The sequence below is a fragment of the Pelecanus crispus genome, chromosome 3 (assembly GCF_030463565.1).
Source record: "Pelecanus crispus isolate bPelCri1 chromosome 3, bPelCri1.pri, whole genome shotgun sequence".
In the NCBI taxonomy this organism is placed as follows: Eukaryota; Metazoa; Chordata; class Aves; order Pelecaniformes; family Pelecanidae; genus Pelecanus; species Pelecanus crispus.
The window spans coordinates 48,883,466-48,904,479 of NC_134645.1; the positions used below are offsets into that span (position 1 = coordinate 48,883,466).

General features: G+C 42.1%; 1 protein-coding gene across 1 annotated transcript in view; it reads right to left on the reverse strand.

The window, feature by feature from the left end:
- LOC104037275 (visual pigment-like receptor peropsin) overlaps positions 1-16,122 on the reverse strand; it is a 28,490-nt gene extending 12,368 nt beyond the window's left edge. The window contains exons 1-2 of the mRNA XM_009491162.1: positions 16,002-16,122; positions 8,984-9,189 (exon numbers count right to left, since the gene is read on the reverse strand). Of these exons, the coding sequence (XP_009489437.1) occupies positions 8,984-9,189; positions 16,002-16,122 (327 nt within the window). The remainder of the gene's footprint in view (positions 1-8,983; positions 9,190-16,001) is intronic.
- Between the last annotated feature and the right edge of the window lie 4,892 nt (positions 16,123-21,014).

Below are 21,014 nucleotides of genomic sequence, written 5' to 3' on the forward strand. Positions count from 1 at the left end.
TTCAGCCATTAAGTGGCCAAGACAAGAACATGCTATGTCCCTGAAAGCCCGAAAAAGCTGCACGGCTGCTAGGAGATCTCCTTTTAGGATGATACTCTTGGCTCCTCTGGATCCTGTACCAAAACAACCAGAGAAACAGAAGATAACTGATTTATCCCAAGAAAATGCTTATAGTACTAAAATGGGTATAGACTGTAAGGGTCTCCACATCACAACTGTGTATGATAAGATGGACCTGACAGTGCCTAACAGGAGAGTCACACACATTGCCAAGGAGTCCTAGTAGCCCAGGAAGGAAGTCTAAAAGATACAGGTTATTCTTGGCCTTAAAAAGCTATCTGGAAAGGCACCAAGTGCAATATCATCCCTTCTGCAGGGCCAGGGGTGTGGAAATACTGGATGTCGTGTCATACACAGCCCATTGCAAGCAATGGTCGTCTTGTCATTGATTCAGTCAGGGCAGAATCAGGGTCAGGACCCAAACAGGAATTGCTTCCTACACACTAGCGGTGTAGTGACTTAATGGAATATATATTTATGAAATAGAAGATGAGTAAAGGTGAGGTAGGACTATTTAAGATACCAGCAGATATTATGAGAGTGATTTTTAAGTTTCCTATGAAATTTTGCTTGAAAGTCAGTGAGAGCATGTGGCACACAGGGAGGAGCCAGAAGAACACGAATTGTTCAGCCCTGTGGTGAGATCTTGAATGATGAAGGTAAGGGATGGACAGCAGTTTTTGAGAGAAGACATTTAATCTCTTAGAAACACACGTCAGCACAGAAGAATGAGCAAGGCTACTGTTTTCCACATAAGAAACAAGAAAAGGATGTTTCAGAGCCCTCTGAGAGAAAAAGCTAGTGCAGGAATCAAAATTTAGGCTTTGGAAATTCTGGGTTCTGTAGGAGCACTATCAGACAACGAATGCCTTTTCCAGGCAGCAGTGTGTGGTTTGATGCAGTGCTTGGGTGGCATGGGATGGGCTACGTCAGACTTGTTAAACAAGGAAACAGATAGTTTGAGCATTCACAATTTGTCAAGTACCAAATACATAACTTCCCTAATTTTTCACAATTGGCTGCAGAAATACTCATTTACAGGAAAATTAGGGAGAATTCATGGCTAATGAAGACTGGCGTAACTTCCCTGCAGTAGCATTAGTTACACTGAAATGATCTTCTATGTTGCTAATGATTCTGTTTGTGCAAAGGCACAGTTTTTCCCCCCTTCCCTGCAGACGAAGTATTTTTCTCATTAAAATTTAGATCGCAGATGTCTACATGAGTTGCTTTTACCTCTTTGACTGCAATGTGCGCACGCTTCAGATTACATCAAGGAGGACCAGAAATAAAGAAATGGAGAAAACTAGTATCTCTGCAACATTTTTTTTCCCAGTATCCAAATCTCAGTTATCCAAGGAAACAAGAATGAGGATACATTCTAGTGTTCATAATATTTGAGATATTAAAATTGCTCAGAAAAACATATCTGAGAGAAGAAGATTTGTGTAGCACAGCACAGGCAAAGTAAAGGGCACTCTTTTTTTTGAATTTGCTTTATAGATCAGTCTCCACATCCTACCTTTCACAGGGAATCAGTGTGTTACGGTGAGCTGAATACAGAGCTAATGTTACACAGCTTTTCTTCAGCACCTTTAACACCTGTTTTATCCGTTAATACTCTTAGTGCCAGTTCCATGATTTGACTTTGGGTTATTTTCATCTTACTGAAATGTCAGGAATGATAAACTATATATAAGTAAAATCCCAGCCATATCGTACCACAGTCCTGTGCTAGGATAGTCAGTAACTATTTTTCACTCCCTTTTTACATTCGGTTTAATTTCTTTTAACATCTTATAGGTAGATAGCTGAATATTTTTCAACTAAGCAGACATTAGACCACATTCCTGTGCTATTATGATCTGAGAAAAAAAAAGTCTGTTTTTTTCTGTCCCAGCCTCAATCTTAGAGCTACATGCTTGGACACCAGGATATACAGTGATATTGCAACATTTTCTACACCAAGCAAGGTTGAGCTAGCTCAGTCTTTGGACGGGAAAGCTCTGCCAATGTTAGACACTGCAGAAAGCCATGCTGAGGGTGAAGGTACTCCTGCAGCACACGTTCTGGCTCCACTGCGCACAAGCACTAGTGAACTCAAGGTGTGTCTGCACAGACAGTTCCCCCCAGGGAGAGAGAGGAGGAAAAGTGTGGAAGAACGTTCGAGTGCTGTCACATGTGGGCAAGGACAATAACAGCAACCATCTCTACATCTCCCTGTAGCCAGCTGGGAGGGAGGGTGAGTGGGAACAAACCTTTACGCACCTTGATGGATGTCGCTAGGGGTGAAGAAGAAGAGCTTGTGGATTTGTCTGGGTTTTATGAGTGAGAGCTCTGTGGTGAGTAGGGTACTCACATGGACAGCTGCTGGGGAGAAAGAGGCAGAGGTGGGAGTGAGACATATATGCAAAGGGTGCTTGTTACATATGCGGTGAGTTGAAAGTGGGATGATTTTGTGAAGGAAAAAATGAATGGATGATGGAGCAACGTGAATGGGTGGTTGTGCCAGAAGAAGTTTGGTGAAGAATGCATAGAGATACCTCAGTAATCTTCCAAATACTGGGAAGGAAGGAGAAAGGAAGCCTATGAGTTTTCAGTTCGGTCCTTTCCATCTGCCATTGCTTTTATTACCTGGTCATGCTGACTGCTAGGCTACTGCTGGTCAGTCATCTCACCCAGAATGTGAGGGAATACCATACCACATACGGTAATACGTAAACACTCTCTCGGCAATTACAAACACATAAAATCACAAACTGAGTCAACAGAGTCAATAGTCTAGCTAAGTCAACAATTGGTTTGTTTTACCAGTTATATTAAATGGACAGAAATCGATGTCCTTCAAAGCTACTCTATAAAAGAACATAAATGCCTTTAGGGTTTTTGATTTATCAGACAATTTACAGAACATTTTGTTAAAAGAAGAAGGTATTAATCTTCTGTTTCCTCCTCAGGGAAGATTTAGCAGTATTTTACAATTTGTGTATAGGAAAAGAGATAAATGCATGTTCTGAGAAAGCAAATGCCATCAATAAAACTTAAAATAATTTATTCAAGATTACAAGTCCTGCCCTCAAAACTTCTGAAAAAAACCCATATATTTTCATCTTTATTGATCTCAGAATTTCCTACTGTTGCAATTTTCCTTTTGGTGTTTCAGATCCCCACCTCTAACTTTTACAAAAGATGGACATTATTACTTCTCAGAAATGTCATGCTAGACCTCTAAGCATTTAATAACACCAAAAATGCTCTGTTTTTTAAGTGTCAGCAAGAGGCAGTGACTGGAAGCTAAATCTACAAGAGGGAGTAAGGGCCACCATGCTCAGCTTTGCAGGGCTGCAGCTCTGGTTACTTGCCTGGTGCAATGGTGGCCATGGCTCCAAGCTTGACTCCTAGACTGTATGTGGCAAAAGCTAGTGGGCAAACAAAGCTCCTAAAGTAGCCAACAGAACAAGGTGAGGGTCATATCTTGCCTCCCTTTTGATTTTTAATGCCTTACTCCAGGCCGCAAAAGATTAGAATTGTTGGTATTCACAGCCATATCCTTCCCTTAACTATGCAAGACTTTCAAAAATTAAGTAGTGTCACTGTGAAAAGCAGAGGGATTGCTGATCCATTCTCCCTTTTTCCCCATGGAGGGTATGGGACAGCTGGATTCACTTTTCTCCATCCAAAGGTGCTCAGATCCACATCCCCTGCCTAGGAACATATGCCCCAACACTATTCATCATATGGGGATGCTCCACTGTCCTTAGAGCAAACAAATACCAGGGCCAGAGACAAAGAGAAACTCCCTACATGAATGGTCAGACACCCACTGGAAAGAGGGGAACCCTCCTTATCCAACAGTGGCATTGTTAAAGCAGGGCTATTGCGCACCCAGCTTTTCTTAGAGATCCCCATTTGTCTGGGATTTCAGCTGGCAACTTGATCAGCTCCGCCACCACTATTCAGAAAAGCCTGTTAAAGTGCAAGAAATCCCAGACAGTTCCATGGGTCATGACCTCCTCAATGCATGCGCACCAAGTCTGGCACTTACGGAAGATTTTGGACTTCCCGGCCACACCGTGCCCTTTGAGGATGCACATACGCCACAGGTCTGGTGCTGTCAGGGAAACTATGCACAGATGAATTAGGGATAACAGAGTAAAACAATACCTGCATGTGCAATGTGGGCCTCACTGCTGCTGCACTACATTGCCAGTTGTTTCTGTCCAGGGTCTGCCAGATAGAAATACCATATAAAACATCAAGGCATTAAGCAGTGTAGGATTCAAAACCAGGTTTCCTCACTGCTATGTAGCAAACCCAACCACAGGGTGAGACAGTCACCTCTCTCCCTCCGGCTCCCCTCTGTGGCTTTATTATTCCACACAACACAAAGCAGCTTCAGCAGAAGAGGGTGAGGGCAGGCCCCTCCAGGCTGGCCCTTGGTGGGATGGCGAGGGCAGGCTGCAGCGACAGAGGTGGTGTGGGCTGAATCCTCTCAGGCAGGCTACTGTTGTGCTCACTAATACCTCAAAGCTGAACGTTTTTTTTTTTTTTTTCGTTCCTCCTGAGGCTGTTTCTGTGCAGAGCTGGATCTGCTGGGGATGCTCTGGCACCATCTGGCTGGCCAGATGGACCGGGGATACCTAGACTGATAGTGAGGTGAGTGCATCTGTGATAATAGCGTCAGTCAGCATGTCGGTGGCAGTGGGTATGTCTGTGACGGTACCATGACCTGGAGATAACTACATCATGCTCTGTTGTGCACAGCTGAGATACATCTTATACATAAGAAACAGTCAGAAATAAGTAACGTTTTTTTAAAGAAGCCTATACCAACAGAATGAGCGCATGATAGGAGCAGTCAATTTTCTTGACCCTCATAGTAAAATTCTTAAGTATTTATAAAATTAATGTCAAAATAACCAAAATGTATTCTCAAAAAAAAAAAAAAAAAAAAAAAGAAATTAGAAGAGTGAATTAGTGGAAACAAGTTTAAACTGAAGTACCAGGATTATGAAGGATTTCAAATTCTAAGGCATCCCACAGCCCATCCTTGGTTTTTGGCATGACTGTAATGTACCTATGGGGATCAGATAGGTTATAATCCTTCTGCTATATTTAGAGCTTTCCTGAAGCCTGCATCTTTTCTATTCATCACATGATTAACAGATACGAGAAAAACTTTGTTTGTTGATTAATAAGGTTTAGAAGAAACTGTGGTGTTTATCTGCAGAGAATTAATATTTCTGTACTTCCTACATGTAAGAACATTTGGACGCAATGTTATTTACAGGTTTCAGTGCAACTTCTAATTCAGCAGAATGTACAAATAAAAAACATATGGGAAGGACAAAAACATATCCTGAGGTAGCTTTTCACTAGAACTATGGTCAGTGGGGGAACAGATGGCTCTTGGTCACTGGCTTACATTCCCTGACATGAACTTTAATATATGAACTAGTTCACTTACTGATAATATTACCAGAGGCTAAAAAATGAATGTGCTAGAGGCTGATTGTCCTCCCTCTGTCCAGATTAGGACTAAGACACAGTGGTAGAGCAGGGAAAGGATAAACAAGAAGTGAAATCAGAGTCCAAAAGCCAACCTGGGAAAACTGTATCTGTACACAGCATTCGGCAGGGGCAGCATTTGGATGCAGACCTACCATGCAACATCATTCTGGAGAGGGGAGCTCTGTCAGACCTCCAAAAAGAAAAATAATGTTTGGCATGGGGAAGAATAGTGGTGTTTCTTCCATACAGAGGAGGAGAACAGGAGCACACATATCTGTCCCATTCAGCAGGTATGCCACGAGATGGTGCTTTTAACTGGAGATGCCATCTTTTGTTACAGAGGGTTTGAAAGAGAAGTAGTGTCTGTCTGTCTGCTCTCCACTCCCTCTAACTGGGGCAGCCAAGAACGGTGAACCTTAATTTTGAAAAATATTACCCGAGGGCACAGAAGGAGGCCCGAGTCAGAGGAAGGGAAAATAGTTAGGTGGATTAAGTGAGGTGAGCTCATGAAATTTCTTCATAAACAGAAATGACAGGCTAGCTTGGGAAAATAAAGTTTCCCTAAGCATACCTGACAGCAGAAGCTGACTGATCAAATAGGAGCAAATGTGTAGTGAAATGGGCAATGACAGAAAGCCAAGTAAGACCATCCTCTGGACTCAGCAAAACAAACCAAGTCAGGGAAAACAGATGGGCCATGCTAAGGAAAGAGCCATGTTCATGTGTGCAACAGCCCAAATTGTCATCCCAGCTACTTGCAGAGGAGCTTGAGTGTGGTGAGGGGAGCAAGAGACACCAACTTCGAAGAGCCATGACAGAAAACATGGGCTTTACTGTCCTGGCACCAAGCTCCTCACTCCTCATGTTCCAGATGTGAGACCTGTTCTGGTTAGACTACGAATGCATCATGTTTTATAAATATCAAAAAAACAAGCAATCAAAACTCTACCTCTGTTCAATGTTGAACATTTTTAGAATGACCTTTGTGCTGGCTGTCTACGCACACATGGAAATGCTCACATCTTTTTTATGCACAGAAGCTTCCCACTATTTCTGCACAATATTCTTCCTCCAAACAGACACTCTACTTCCATCAGTTACTTTTTCATCCCTGGCTTCTGTTTGTTAAGCTTAATAATCAAGAAGATGGATGTCAGGGTTTAAACATGTTTTTGAGACCCCCAACCCAGAACAAAATCTTGATGGAAACAGGAATCCTACATGATTTTCTCTCAAACAAGCCACAACCAGCTCAACCACTCAACAAGTCACAACCAATTCAAACTATTCATTCAGAGTACAAATTGACTTTTCCAGGTTACTATGAATTTTTAGTTAGCGTTAATACAGTATCAGTTCCTCCTTGAAATGATAAATGTTAACTTTTAAAGCCTACAGAGGATTACCAAAGCAGAAAGTTTAACATTTTGCAAATTAGTGTGTTTAGAAAAGCCAATGCATTATTAATGTCCCGAACAAAATCTTTGGATCACAGAACCTTAAAACTTTGCTTGATATCCATATTTTACAAATTAATGCTGTTTAAAACCAGGAGATCCAAATAAGATTACTTAACACACCATGACCAATAAACTGTCTGGGTACCAAGAAAATGTTACGGACTGCTTCTCTCCTTGTAAAGGCAATTCAAGCACAGCAAGATTAAGCACACCTCCATCACAGTAAGTTCAAGCACACCTCCATCCCAGTCTTTTTAAATCTAAAAAAAAGCCAGATCATTGTAATGAGGCTCTAAATAGCTCAAAGTCAGCCAAAGAGAGACTTCCAGGCAGAGGCATTGTGGAAGAAAGACTCCCATGCAAATCAAGGGCATGTACACAGTGTGCTATGCCGTGTCCATTCCTCTGTGTGTGTGCGTGCTGTTTTTTACAGCCCAAAAAAGGAGCCACAGCATAGATGGGGCTCTGGAAGAGCTTGGACTGGGGAAGCAGAAGGGTCATTTGATGTTACCTCTTTCAACCTGCTGGGTTGTAAATGTTAAGTTATGCCACAGATCTTGGTTCAGTATTCTCACACGGAATGCCTTACCCTGTCTTACATAGGAATTCTGCAGCAAAGCTAGAACTGAACCCAGAGATCCAGATTTCACCTTTCCTTTCTTACTCATAGCTCCAGCCTTCCTTGAAACAGGGAAAAATTGAAATCTGTTTAATTCTGAGTGTGGGTGAGAATTTTATAGTTTGCAGGTATGTCTGTGATGACTTCAAATGTTTCCATAATAAAAAAAAATTAAAGGTGTCCTCAAAGTTTCTCCTCAACAGACCTTAGATTGCAATTGTAGGTGTTCTCATGAGAGAAATAATGGGATTTTGCTGAGGAAATAAATAGCTTCATTTTGAATAAATGCTTTTCTGCCAAATGACTACAGACATACATTTTAAACAAGAAAACAATCAATTTTTAGATCAGCTCCTAGGTTAATCAGTGTCTTCTGTGGGAAGTCTTCCTCTCTGAGTAAACTGAACCTTTCTATTGAAAGGGAGGGGACATAAGCTGTAAAAGTTCTTTCATCTATGTTGCACAATAGTTCAACTTCCTCTTTCAAAAAAATGGAAAAAAAAAACCCAAACAAACCTCCAAGAAAAGAGGATTATTTCTCTCTCCTTTTTCCTTCAGCACGATCTTTCTTACATCTTGCTGTAGGCAATCCTAGCATTTTCAGATTTTTGATTCCCTCATGAAGCAGACACACTAAGTATAATCTTTCTCACAGATTTTATCGAAAGCACCAGGGAGCCAGGCTTGTGCCTATCTATCCATGGGATGTATTTATGTTCTGTCTACACAGGCATGTTTCAGAATTAACAAGAATAAGATTTTCCAAGTTCTCCAACAAAAAGCTGCCTCCAAGTTCAGAGATGACTGCTCCATAAAGTTAAGTCACTCATCCTACTACAGGCAATGAACCAACTAAGAATTTAAGGGTAAGATCGGAGGGTTACAACTGATTTAGCACAAGAAGTTGTATGCTAAAATATATGGGTATACCCAAGTGCTGTGTGGAGGCTTTGCTCTACATGCCTGGTCAAGTAGGAGTCTACATTGCTTTAAGTCAGATGTTAAAGTGCCAATAACCAGGTTGACTTCAGGAGAGCTGAAGACAAGCACAGCCTATACCTTAGCTTTCCAACATGAGCAGGAGCTATGATGTGAAGTAAAAAAACAAAACTAGAAGGAACTATTGCAAATAGCTAGAAAAAAAATCACTGAAAATTGGGCAAATACTGATCAAATGCATAGATTTATGGGTGTAACAAAAGAGAACACTGTCCTTTTGGAAGGTCAGTCAATATTTCTTTTCATTCTTTTGGGCCTGTCTGGTTATTATATACAGCATATACACAGAAATAGCTGCACCTGTTTTGTCTAATTAAGTGTAATCCAGTCTCACCTGGCAAGTCCATATTGATGTGATAATAAATCCATCATCTCTGAAGACATTAAAGATTTCAATGATTCCCCGTGAATAACCAAACACGGAGATACTAGCATCTGATACTGCCAAGTTAAATGTGAGGTAGTCAGTGGGCTGCAGAAGATGTCTTTGTTTATACAGGACAAAAATCACAATGCTGTTTCCAAACCAAGACAGCCAACCTGGAAAAAAAAAATTAAATCCATGAAATCGAAAAGCAAATAAAGCAAGAAGCAGTTCAGTGTGTAAATGTGTGACAGCTCTTCTAAAATTACCCTTTCATTCCGTTAGAAACAAATTAAACCAGATTATCCATTGGAAGACCTATGCATGAAGCCTTTTTAAATAGCTGCGTACATTTCAGAAGCAGGAACAAGTGAATAACTCTGGCAATAAACCAGAACAAACACAAAGAGCTGCTGCTGCATCTGTTGAAGATTCACCATTTAAGGGCCTAGAGAAGTTTTTTTTCCTAAGTGGACAGATGAAACTCATGAAACATACTACCTGGGAAAAAAAGGAAAGAGGAAAGATTGATAGAGTGGAGCAGAGACTACAAACAATCTGCCAAAAGCTGCAGCTGTTTAGGTATGTTGTATACAATAATGGATACCAAAAGTTCATGCACATAGCCAGAGAGCCACTTTACCAGTCCTCTCTCAAGAAGTGCAGCTAATACAATTAAGTTTCTTCTCTTAGAACAGTCTAGGATCTCCTTGCAGCAAAACCTGTCCCAGATGGGAATATTTTTCAGTAATACACCTGCTAATCTATACAAAGAGAACATTTAGAACAGACCTTTCAGAAGCTTCAGTCTTTTTAAATGTATTTTTAAAGAAAGTTTTGTCCTCTCTTACTCTCCAGGAACAGAGATGCCTGACTTGTATGTGTTTAGTTACATGAGGAAAATGCAAGGGAGATGACTGTAAATCTGGTGAAAGTCAGCCACTTATTCAGTTGGAGAGACCTAGAGTTTCCAAATGTGCACAGTTATTGCTCCATCCATCAGCGCGAGACCTTTGTAGTTTGCATCCCACTTTTTTGGAATGATGTAGTCATGTAGAAATGAATTACTTTTAACAAAATGTTTACCCATAAGCATCAGGCTCAGTGTTGAAAATGGATCTTAGCCAGTGAAGGGTCTGGCTCCAGGGCAGCTGCTGGAGTGGGGCTGAGCAGCAGGTCGGCGGCACCTGGCTCCCCAGTGGGTCCTGTTTCCACCCCCCAAACCAGCTCTGCCACTGCCAGTATAGCTGGCCTCACTTCATCTTGGCAATGTGGAGCAAAACACGTCTTCTTTTGAGTGCCTGCAGCCTAGGACAGGTTTAGGAACCCAGCAGCTGGTGGTTTTGTTCCCCACAGTTGATGCCAGGGTACAACATTAACTACCAGGCGAGTGAGAAACGAGTTGATCCGTAGCCCTCTATCCAGGCCCAAGCAGTAGATATCCCAGAGTAAGGGTGCTGTATATTGACACAGCAAGAGGTGAATATGTGCACTGAAGAGGGACATGACATGATGGCATTGCACAGCATCTCTGGATATTCAAAGGAGTTCACGAGGTGAAAGATGGCTGATAGGTTTAATGTTGTCGCAAGAGGGCAGCTGCCTTCCTTCAGGAAGCATCAACAACCCCACATGTCAGAAACTCAGCACTTCGCTGCCAGGCTCCCAGGAAGGGAAGGGTGGAAACAGCCTCTGAATCTCCAGGCCATCCAGGAGTATCATGAGCTGAAATGCCAAAGTGCAAGGCACTTGTTCTGCCAACAGAGATGTTGGGTACTTATCTCCCAGTGAGGTGCTCTGGGTGGTCTGGAGTGGAGGAGAGGCGGTTCATGGGACAGTCTCTGTACGGCACTATGCATTTCTTTTTCTGCGGAGCAATTTCCTTTTAATAACTCCTCTTTGCAAAAGTGCTAAGCTGTTGCTGCTCTGCTTAGCAAATGCACATGGTTTAATAAAGAGCTTTTGAACTGGGAAGAGCTGACATGTTGGCACATAGTATTAACCAGAAATAGTCACTGGTACAGTGATACACTGAGATACATACATATATTTTATATATCTCTCATTATAAGGATAAGATCAACAACAATAAATACATCTTATTCTGGCCACTAGGTGACAATGTTTCTTAATCGAGTCTCGTTTCCAACGGTTGCATGCACTTCAAGTCAGGAATTGTTTCTGACTTTTTTCTGAGTCTAGGTATTGTAAATAGGCACAGCAGGGCACTGGAGGAGGACAGCTTTGGGAATGCATCATGATAGTCTGCAATGCAAACACGGTAATTGTCTTGTTTGTGTATGTCAGCTCTTCCTTCGGTAAGGTAAGATAGTTTTCAAGGCAGTAGGTATAAAAGTATTCCCTGTCAATATGAAGACACAGTGCTAAAATGGCAGACAAAATAAAATGGCACCTCCTTTGTAAATAGCAAAATTTTGTCAATGCAACATACTGGATAGGAGGGCTACCCTTAAAGTGTCGGACGTACTTCCGGGGAATATACAGAGCAAATTCTCCCTAGCCTGGGGGGTAAGGGAATTTTCAGTTAGAGTATCTTAAGGAAGATATTGAGCAAAACGTCATGTAAAACAACAATACACATTTTAGATGGAGGTGACAGACACACAGTATTTGTGATCAATTTTTGGAACTACATTTACACACTGAGAGTGGGGATGAGGGAAGCATTGAGGGAGATAAGATTACAGAGTGAGTATGACTTCTGCAGGCAGGCACAATCCTTTTAACAAAAGCAGGTGGAGAACATGCACCGGCATATCCAGTCCTTGAAACGTCTGATCTGTCTGGGTAATAGACCATATTAATACTGTGATAAAAAACTGGAGGAACTCAATTCTCAGTAAACCATGGAGTAACAAAACCGATGGTCACATAAAAGTGCTATCAACTAGATCAGTGGCTATGGGACACTGGATCTCTGCACCATCAGATAGATGTGCTGGTCTGGGGTTGCTGACTGTATTGACTGATTTTTTTTTTTTTTTTAAAAAAACAACCAACCCCAACTGAAAGAACACCTCAAAGCAAACAACCTCCCTCTCCCCTCCCCGAAACCTTGATGTCACAACAGGGAAAAAGGTTGGAAGTGCAATGCGGAGGAAGCACAGCAATAGCTCCGACACTGCGTGAAGGCAGGGGTCTCCTCAGCTGCTTTGCAGGCGGTGTGTGCCTCAGGGTAGAGCACAGGCAGATCAAGAGCCCAGAAACAAACCTCTGAACTTCGAAGTGCTATAAGGCCTTGGTGTCAGCAGGTGGCATCTCAATAAAACAGAGGATAGAAAAGAAACAACCGAGGAAACTAGTTCCATTTTTTTGCAGGCTGCCAGCAATGTTCACTTGCAAGAACATACAGAAAAAAAAAAACCCAAACCAAAAAACAAACCAAAAACCCCACCCAAACCCAAAATCCAACCCCGGCATCCTAAGGTAATCCTGGTAAGGAAGGACAGGTTCCAGCTGAGATCAAAAGGTGGCTGAGAAAGAACAAAATAGCATGGGAAGAAACTGAGCACTTCCACTGAAGATAAAGTTCAGAGGGGAGTCACCACATCTGCCCCCTAAACTGTAATGCTCTCTGATATGGGCTGCTTATCAACGAGAGATGCTGGCCTTTCTGAAGTGGCAAAATACACAGATAACCCACAATTACTGAAGTTTGTTAACACAGGGCAGGACTGAGACCAGCTTCTGTGAGACTGGCAGTATCAGAGTAGAATAGGTTAAATGAGTGTTGATAAATGCTAAATATTGAACAGCTGAGGAGTCACCTTTTCTCCTCAGACACCCACCGAAAAGTACTTGGGACCACATTTGCAAACACTGCAGGTAGGAGGAATAGGATGGACAGCAATATTAAAAATATTGTATTGCCCTTATGTAATTCAGTAGTAATCCTTCCCCTGGAATAATAACCCGTAATAGAGCATTTTAATCCGCTGATGTCAGAAGTGGTCCCCAAAGGAGGCTGGTGCTGTTATCCGCGATTTCTGGGGGAGGCACAGGAAGGCAGCGAAGCAAGCTGGTGGTAGTCAGGAACTGAAATCCTATTGACAAAGTCCTGTATCAGCATGCTATCTGCCAGCCTGTGCAAAGAAAGCACTGAAAAAGTAGCCAGCAAGAGTGACTAAGGATATTGAAAATCTCTCTGCTGAAAGCGATTGAGAACAGTGAGATTGTTTAACTCTGGGAATAGCTAAGAGGGAACACAACAATTTTACAAAGATTTCTGCCAAATCATTCAAGTCTGAGCATCCACACATATCCTATTTTTCTCTCATGTACCGGAGATGGTCTTTGAACAAGCATAAACACCTGAGGCTGCATGCAATTTCATGGTTAACATTCAATTTATGTTTTTGCAGAGTTACATTTGGTACAAGGGAACTGATAGCTCCGAGCTGGTCATCCACATTTCCAATAGATGACTGCATCCGTGCCCAGCTAAGATAGGTTATTATGCTTTGTACTTAGACTTGTTCTTATTAGACATTGTTGCATGGCCTTTACTTGTAAAATCTGACAAGAATGAATTAGAAAAATAGGTGTTACAACTCACCTATCTGCAGTTTAAAATCTAAAAAAGGGAGCCTTAAGTGAAGGAAGGAAGGAAGGAAGGAAGAATTCAAGAAACAGGAGCAGAAGGTGAAGGCTCAGTGTCACAATACAAACTACCCTTTTTCCTCAGCAAATAACCTTATCTGTAGGACAGAAATTGGATTGAGCATCTAGATATAGAGCAGGCATGAATGAAGTCAATTACTGATTCAACTACCTACACACAAGCATAAATGTCTATCTGGAGAGGTTTGCTGTGGAAGACTTTCAGACTAGAAAAATTTATTTAAAACAGTGATAAAATCTAGAGTATTTGCAAAGCTGTCAACTATTGCAACTGTGAAGTGACCCTGCTCTGGTTTTAGTCTTTGCTGCTAATTATACATACACAATATCCTATCCAGGGCATATTGCCAATTTTGGCAGGAAGGAGAAGAGTCATCATGTTTTAGACTTGACAAAGCGTGGAGAGATTATTTGTTCAATAAATGCGATCACTTTGTGGATGAATGTTTTGTGAATAGCTTGTTTCCTTTGCCACCTTCTCAGATTTATCTGTCAAACAATGTCTCAAAATAACACTCATTCTGTCACTTGTCAAATAACAGTTTACTATTACCATTCAGCAATGTGTGCCATTTAAAGGCATGTTTGGGTCTTGTGGTCTGTTCCAGTTTTCTGATGGGATTGGTAATGCTCTCAGCACGCCCTTCCGATATAAACACTCACAAAAAGTCTGAATTTGTTCTCTAACAAATATTCTCTCCTACTGACTTAAAATTTCCTTTAAACATTTATAAATAAATTAAAATTTAAAAAAAACCTGAAATGAACGAACCAAAAAACCCCAAACCCCTCACTTGCTTAGTGTAGGAATACAAGGGTTGCCCACACGGTATGATTGTTCCTTCAGGAACACAGACTGGCCATAGGACCTTAATTGCAGGCAAAAAAATTATTTGAATTAAAAGGAGTGACAAAAAGGATACAAAGTTGGTGTGATCACTTTAGCTAAGAATTTAGGGAAAGGCTCCTACCCAACAGAGAAACAGAGTCAGGAACAGGCTGTCAATTGGAAGAGTGGTAACAACAACAAAAAAATCCCAGCCAGTTATATGAGGGAGCATGATAGCTTCGCAAATGAGATTACATATTGTCACAGCAGGGGACTGGCCTTGCTGACCTAAGATGTTCTTTCTAGTCTTAAGTGCAACTGATTAATTCATTAGCTGATGGTGCAGCCATTTCCCAGCCATTCATGAATGGATACGCAGATGTGAACAGATTGTGGATAAATTGGAACAACTCTGATTTATCTTACAGTCACTCTTCTAATTAAGTCTCCTAAGATAGTAGCCATATATTTTTCTACTAGAATCTCTGTTTTTATTCTAAACATGACTTTTGTCTCCCTAGTTCCTATAGGTAAAAAAAGAAAGTCTCATGTAAACATATTAAAATACTTAGCATTTTACATTATAACTTCCATAGACCTTTATCAAAAATAAGCTGAGGGCTAGTAAGCTACTTGCAATACGTGATGAGCTTATAAAATGAAAAAAAATTTGTTTAGATGAATCATTTAAAAACAGAAACATTTTTTATATGCTGTTTAGAAGAACAGATTTAATAGAAATTATGTTTTCTTCTATTTTCCTGTAAGGTTTTATGTTTGGAAATTTTGATTACCTAGCAAACCTGCATTCTTTGAAATTTCACAAAGTTTCCTTGTATCATGCAATGAGTCTGCCCCAAATAGACAATATTTAAACAAACAAAACCAAATTGCACTGGGATCAAAGTGATTTCATTTTGGGTACCATTTTCAAATCCTTGCAATAGCTGTCTTGCAGCAGAACCAAAATAAACACACGGTATTGTGACTACTAACATAGGATAATGTTCTAGTACTTAGTTCTTTCATAGATCCTGTTTGAAGAAGTTTATTTTTTGTGCATCAAACGTTTAAATCAAGAGCAGCACAAATAGTTAAAAAAAAATTCAAAGCTATGGAACCATATTTTCTGTCTCTCCAGGAGGTAATTGTAGGATGCCAGCTGACCGGCAGCAGTCAAAACTCTGGAAATCACAGAACGTTAATTCAGTGCTACCAAGACACGAGAAGACACAGTATCAGAAGTGCATGATAAGGTACTTTTTTTATCTTCCCACAGATTAAGTTGAGTGAACATTAGTTAAAAGTTTACAGGCTTGACTATTTTTTTCCTCAAGATTTCTGCATTGATTATTCATCTCTTTTTAACAAAAGAAAGCTGTACCTCCTTGATCTGAAGGAAAAAGTTGCATTTTCTAACATCCTGTTCCATTAGGGATGAAACCCAAATGAATCACTTTGAACTTTATACCAAACTCTACTTAGGAGCTTCCTTTCACATCCAAGTTGAGTACATACCTAAAGCCAGTAGGTAGAAACCTATGATAGTCTCTCCTTGCTCTGTTACAGCTGCCTCTCTGCTCAGAAAACTGATGTTGTTGTTCCTCCAGGGAGCCTGTGGAGAAAACTGGACAGACATTTTCAGTGGAGCTTATGACCCAGAAATTGCCCTTTCCCCGGTAGGTCTCAGTGAAATAAAATGGTTCCAGCCTTTTCCTCAGTTTCTGCTCCCTGTATTCGAGGGAGCTCTTCAATGAGACTAATGCTCTAAAGAAGGAAATCTCAAGGGACAGGAGCTTTGCAGCCTTCTGACCTGTTCTTCTTTACTAATCCTATCTATTAATACAGCCTCTGAATCTGTGGCCAGCCCAAGGCAGCAGATTTCCTCATATCCTTATTACTGCTATGTGCAAAAACCTTTAATGAAGAGTGTGTATCTGGCAAAAAGACGACAGCCATTAAAATAGGATAATACCACATAACCTACAGGCTCACAGGCACACCCACAAACAGTGCATATTGATATGTTGCTAAAACAGCAGTACTTTTGTCTTTTTGTCTTCACTGAAGACCAGTAGAATTTTAGTTCAAATGAAGCTGAGGAAAAATATCACACAGATAAAAAAAAAAAAAAAAAGACACAGTAAAAAACAACGGGGAGTTGTCACCGCCTGGGAACGTGACTTGAACACAGCAGAATAAATCAGCTATGAAGTTACTTTACCAGCAGGATAGTTGCTAGCTTAAAAAGAAGGGAAGATAATTTCCAGTACAGGTTGAAAAAAATTTTTTTAAGTCCTTTGAATTGTATTTTTAGACTGCTAAGCACCCTCCAATCTAGTATGCTCCAAGTACAGTTGGATTTTCCCACACTGTTGAAAAATGAGATCCAGTGTGATTTAAGTGAGTCAGTCTGGAGTATTTTTACTCTTTACTGAGCTATCAATGATTGTATTTCAGATATAACCTCTCTTAACAATCAGGCTATAGTCATAATTGAAAAATTTGAGTCTGAACTAATTCATCTGGAGCAGAAAACTTTTCCTGCTGAGCAACACACTCTTACTGCACTGAAATCCCTGTACCCCTCTCAGGGTCCCACCTGGCTTGTCCCTTCCCACCCCCGGCAGCGAATCAGCCCCAGTGGTGGCACCTGGCCGAGGGAAGCAAAGCACCGCAATGGGAACCTCCACTGTCCATCCACAGACTGGTTTTGCCCCTCCTGAGGCAGATTAATTCCTCCTGTCAAACTTTCCCTGTGTTTGTTGTGACAGCCTCGCCATGAGAGAGAAGAATAAAGGCAACGTGACCAGAATAAGAGGGGAGAGCAACCCTTTACAGCGAGAAGAAGGGAGAAACAGCTGCGTTGTTGTGAAAGATGGGAAGTCTCTCACCTGCCTGCTAATGGTGAGGACAGTGACCCACACACTCGCTTCGCTGAAGCCTGTTGCAAGGGTGCCGGGCTTGACGTGTCCCCAGCCATCTCACTCTTGTACCGGTCACTGGAGTGCTGCTGTCTCTTTCTCCAGCCTAAAGTCTGCAGCACGGGTCTGGCAGCTCCCGCAGATCCCATTTAAACAGCCAAGTGGCCTGATTTTCCCAACTGCTAGCCACAGCCCGCCTCCTGCTGACTTTTTGTAGAGACCTCTTCCTAAGTCTGTCTATAGACGGCTGGAGTTTAACCCTGAGAAGCCTCCTAAAAACATGCTGCTTAGCAGGCTGTGACAGAGTGACCTGGGACTTACCAGCTCAGTGATTAAAAATGGCCCTAGCAGTGCCCTTAAGGCCAAAGTCCTTCACTGGGGGCTCTTGCAACAGTGCCAGGTTGCCCCCAATATTCCCACCACCACTCCAGCTTTGGGCATCACTTGACCATGCACACATCTCTCACAAGGCTGTCGGGCACACCCGGCACATGCAGCCTTTTCTCTGCCTTGGTGCTGCTCTCTGAGGTTGCCATTTAAGCATCCTGTGGTCCCCAGCAAAGCCCTGGATGCGCATCAGCTTTCACAGAGAATACGTGCACAGTCACAGCTTTTCAACATTGAGCTACAGCAGCCATTTCTAGCTAGTAATCTGCCTGTCTGTAAGTGGATCACTGTTCAGCTGAAGGGTTGGGATAAAGTTGTGCCTAAAGGCAGTGCTCAGGGACATTCAAAAATGCTCAAGGCGGCCCACAACAAAGCCCAGGATTACCACCTACTCTTCAGGACAAGGAGCTTGGGTCAAAGAAGAGGTCCTCAGCTGAAAGCCCATCACAAAGCCTCTGTCCATGGATGCTCATGCCTTCATTGGAGTGTATTTCATGACCTACCAAGAGAAAGATGTGGAAAAGGATGACACTTCCCATCAGGCAAAAACTGTCTACCTGGTCCATGCTCCCTCCACTCTCTCATTGAAAATGAATCAGGCACCCAACAGCCCACTTGTGGGACAAGTCCAAGGCCTCTGGGCAAGATCCCTCAGCCTTGTGAAAGGGAAGAGAACAGCTCCTCGACAAGTTTCCTCCTGCCATGAGGCACATCTCACCCTGTGCAGGTTAATCCTGCTGTGCAGCCAGGACCTGGTGTCCTGGAACCAGGTGTTGGCCCTCATCTCACAGGAAGCCACGCTCTCGGCAATTACAAGGAATGCTGATCTCCTACACCACAGGCAGCGCTGCGGTGGCAGAGCATGCTTGCTAACCACTTCCCTTTATGCACAAGCAGTTTTTCCATGGCATTTGGCACATGCCTGGGCTTCCAAATCTGAGTTTGGTATCTGTTGTGACACAAATGCCAGTGCCCGTGACTTTGATTAAATAGGGAGAGGGACAACCAGAAGAGAGTATTTTTCTTGTAAGCCATTCAAGAAAACTGTAACACGTGACCTCTTTAGGCATAAGCACTTTAAGCAGTAATAAAGTAACAATGATCATTATTTTCCATCTGCTACTATAAAAGGCAAATCATATTATTTGCCTTGATATCCTGAACTTGAATCTTGACTTTTCCTAGCTGTGAGTTTCTTTTGGTTTTATATAAATACCACAGCTCCATGGACACTTCAACTTTGCATTTCAATGAGAAAGTCTTCTGCCAAGCCTTGCACCTTGCAATAATAATAAGAAAAAAACGAGCCTTTTAATATCAAGAAGAAAAAAAAAAATCATGGTGAACTGTTCTCCATGGTCAAGCACCCCTTTTGATGATTTTTTTTTTTTTTTGCTCCCTGGTCTTCACACACTACACTGAGTGACTAATATCTTGCCCTGTTTGCAGTTTTCTCCTTACTCCCTCCGGTGGCATCCTTCAATAAAGGACAGAGGCTTTGCAAACTCCTGTGATTTGTTTCATGTGTCCACAGGTCACTGTACTTCCAAACGAGAGGAGGGCTCCATCTCTGCAGATTACAGTCACCTCGCTTCATGTCTCCAACTGCTTCAGTGGTGACCAATTTACTGGCCTCACAGAGATTATCCCTGAGTGCCTCTACTATCTTTGCAAAGTGCTTTGAAAAGATTAGAGCGGTATACGCTGCAGGCAGTTCTATAAAAAGGAGAAGAAAATTAAACGCTGTGGTGGTATGGAGAAATTACTGTGTTTGACATAGCTATGACTGTGGGAAAGCGTGTGAAAAAACCTGATTTGGACATGAAAGGACCCTGAAGTTTCTCTTTCCTAAATACGTAGGAGCTACAGGCTGGCTCCAAAGAAGGGACACAAGCAATGCAAACGCACCTTGGGGGACTGGTGCCATGGCTCCTGTTACACGTGCATTCACCCAGACCTCCGACACGCGTGTTTCTCCCTGCTGTGACCTGCCTGCCAGGTACAGCAGAGCCGTGCGACCCAGCTCCTGTCAGCTGCAGGAAGAGAGGTTGCCATGGTCCTGGAGACCTGGCCGGAAGGGCTTTCTCTTGGCAGATGACCTTACCCATGCCCTGCCAAGTCAGGCGGGGAGCAGGCATGCACCCGTTGCGCAGCCGATGCGCAGGTCTCTGAGCAGGAGGCGCGAGCCCTCTCCGTGCTCAGCAAAGCCCGTCTGAGATGGCCATTCCAGCCCTCCCACGAACTGCTCTCCACACGCCTCCGAGGAAGGGACTCCACAACCGGCATGAGCAGGCTGGGGTCAACCCTGCACACCACCCTGCCAGCGGAAATCTGATGACCTCACTGATGCAAGTAAAAGCAGAATTTGGATTTTAAGACCATCAGTAAGCCACATTTTCAAGTTTAACAGAAGCTGAAACTTCTATGCTACATATAAAAGAATATAAGAAATTAATACTCATGGCTGCACTTGAGGGTTTAATGCTGCTGTTACTGGAAGTTTAATGAAGAAAGAAACCCTATGAAACCACCAGTACCTCAAGATACCTGATTAAAGCGAGTGATGAAATGACCGGGTTATGACACGACAGGTTAATAAAGCCCATTTTATGGACACTCCAAACCAACCAATGACCTCTGAGGTGGCAGGCAAAGCCAATTTAGAGCGGGTATAAGCCAGCAGGTAGCCCCTATTTTGGCTGCTAAAAATGTGCAACAGCCTTTTAATCCCTGTCCACCTCTCTAAATGCTTTCAAAGTGACATATATACCAGCACAATAAGGCAAGTGTCACAGCAGCATTAACTGGCCTGAGATACTCAGGCCAGTTATATTAGAGTTCAGTTTACTGACCTTTTCCACTACATTGTAACAGAAAAATTGTAAGTATTAAAATTTGTGTGTGGCAGAAAACATAAGATGTATGTTTCTAACAAGCACCTGTTTTCCCTGAGGAGCTTGAATTCCCAAGAATTCGGCAGTTGCCAAAGGAATGATTTTATCAGAAAGCTAGTGTAAGTTGTTACAGCACTATTTTTGCACAATACCTGTTACACATGGATTAAAGAAATGGACAAAAGCGGGAGGAGGCAAAAGAAAAAATATGCGGAAGGGATGAGTTAAAATAATATATAAGCAGATAGAAATTGACTCTATGGAATAAAAATAGTTTTGCCTCTGGAAGGCATCAAATTTTGTGAAATTTTACAGAAATACAAATC